The sequence below is a fragment of the Neophocaena asiaeorientalis genome, unplaced genomic scaffold (assembly GCF_003031525.2).
Source record: "Neophocaena asiaeorientalis asiaeorientalis breed wild unplaced genomic scaffold, Neophocaena_asiaeorientalis_V1.1 scaffold238, whole genome shotgun sequence".
NCBI classification, from domain to species: Eukaryota; Metazoa; Chordata; class Mammalia; order Artiodactyla; family Phocoenidae; genus Neophocaena; species Neophocaena asiaeorientalis.
In genome coordinates, this window is record NW_020174555.1 from 683,990 (window position 1) to 686,045 (window position 2,056).

Sequence of the window (2,056 nt, forward strand, 5' to 3'; positions counted from 1 at the left end):
ATATATATGTATAACTGTATCACTTCGCTGTACAGCAGTAATTAACACAATATTGTAAATTAACTATACTTCAATTAAAAAATAAGAAGAAAAGGAAAAAATAAATCAGGCGTTCTCTAACTTGACATATTGATATTTTGGGCCAGATAATTCTTTGTTGCAGGCGGCTGTCCTGTGAATTGTAGGATGTTTAACAGCATCCTTTCCTCTACCCCTCCCCCCAACACAGCTGTGACACCAGATTGTCTCCAGGCATTGCCAAATGTCCCTTGGGGGGTATCATCGCCCTTGGTTGAGGACCACTGGCCTAAATATATAGCTGTATCTTTTTACCCAATCACATGAAAAACTTATCCAAACTCAGAGTTTCCTGGGAATTTCTTGCAAGTTTCCAAGTTCTTTTAATTAGTATAGAAGAGCCACACTTTTCTCACTTCAACTTTTGGTAAAGGTATTTATTTTCATTTTGGTCTTTTGGTCTTTTGGTCTTTTGGTCTTTTGGTCTTTGGTCTTTCTCATGCATCACACAGCTACTCTGTTTCTTCATTTCCATGCCAAATAAAGAGCCTGGAAGCAGGGAAGGAGAAGGAAAATTGAGCACTTGCTGCTCAGGACCATTTTGCTGGGCTCAGATAGAGATGAGCCAGTCACAGTCGGCACAGTGGCTTCTAAGTGTGTCAAGAACAGTAGCTAAGAAAGGCTCTTCAGACAGCCTGGTTTCAGGCACAAATTTCAGAGATCTCCTGAGAGTGTGTTTTCCTCGAGTATATTTTGTTCATTTAATCATACTAAGGTACTAAAAGGAAAACCACCACTCATAACAAAAGGGGGTTGGAATTTTACCAAGGGACAGGGGATGACCCTCATCACTCACTAGTTTATGACTACAGCCCTATGATCAAAGGACAGTTTATTTAGGTGACATGAATCTTCTATCCCACTGGGACACGAGACCCTGAGGCCACAGGCGGCCCGTCAGGAGCCAGGCAGAGGTATGCACACCTTTTGTTGACAGCGTCCAGCTGGACCTGGAGTGAGGCCTTGTGCTGCTCCACCACGTCCTTGAGGGGGACTGTGGGGTGTTCTGCATGCTCCCCCTCCGTGCACTCCCGACACATGGCAGTCTCGCAGGACTGGCAGTAAAAGTCCATCACCTGCGGGTGACACAAGAGCAATTCCAGGTTTGGTGCCAGTGACTGAGTGCTGACCACGCACTAAGCCTTCACTTGCACTCTCTCAGTTAATCCTCACAGCCTCCCCAGGATGTGGGCAGTATTATATCCAGTTTCACAGGAGAAAAGGAAAGATAAACGTTTATGTTCCAGGTCTCGAACAGAGGTGGATCGGACTCCAAAGCGGTCGCTATGGCCACAAAACCAGCTTTTCTTGGCCACTCCCCTAAGACAGAACAGTATAGGGCTTTGGTACTCAAACTTTTTGGTCTCAGGACCCCTTTCCACTCTTTATACATGATTGAGGATTCCAAATGCTTTGTGTTTATATGAGTTATATCTATAGCTATTTATTAGGTTAAAAATGGAAACTGAGAAACATTCAAAATATTGATTAATTTATCAAAAGCAAAAATAAATGTTAACAATAATATATGAAAAGTATATTTTGCAAAACAAAAATTTTGTGAGGAGAATGGCATTGCTTTTCATATTTGTAAATCTCTTCAGTGTCTGGCTTCATAGAAGAGAGCTGGAGTCTCATATCTGCTTCTGCATTCGATCTGTTTTGCTAGCACATATAGTAGAGTCTCTGGAAAATGCCACTGAATACTCTTGAGAGGTTGAGAGTAGAAAAGGTAAATAGGGCTTCCCTGGGGGCGCAGTCGTTGCGAGTCCGCCTGCCGATGTAGGGGACGTGGGTTCGTGCCCCGGTCCGGGAAGATCCCACATGCCGCGGAGCGGCTGGGCCCATGATCCATGGCCACTGAGCCTGTGCGTCCAGAGCCTGTGCGTCTGGAGCCTGTACTCCACAACGGGAGAGGCCACAACAGTAAGAGGCCCGCACAAAAAAAAAAAAAAAAAAAAAAAAAAGAAAAATTGGT

General features: G+C 44.2%; 1 protein-coding gene across 2 annotated transcripts in view; it reads right to left on the reverse strand.

Moving 5' to 3' along the window:
* The window catches only part of TRIM2 (tripartite motif containing 2), a 124,569-nt gene that overhangs the window by 39,442 nt on the left and 83,071 nt on the right, over positions 1–2,056 (reverse strand). For both annotated transcript variants that reach the window (XM_024757484.1, XM_024757485.1), the window contains one exon: positions 1,003–1,154. In XM_024757484.1, coding sequence (XP_024613252.1) covers positions 1,003–1,154 — 152 coding nt within the window. The remainder of the gene's footprint in view (positions 1–1,002; positions 1,155–2,056) is intronic.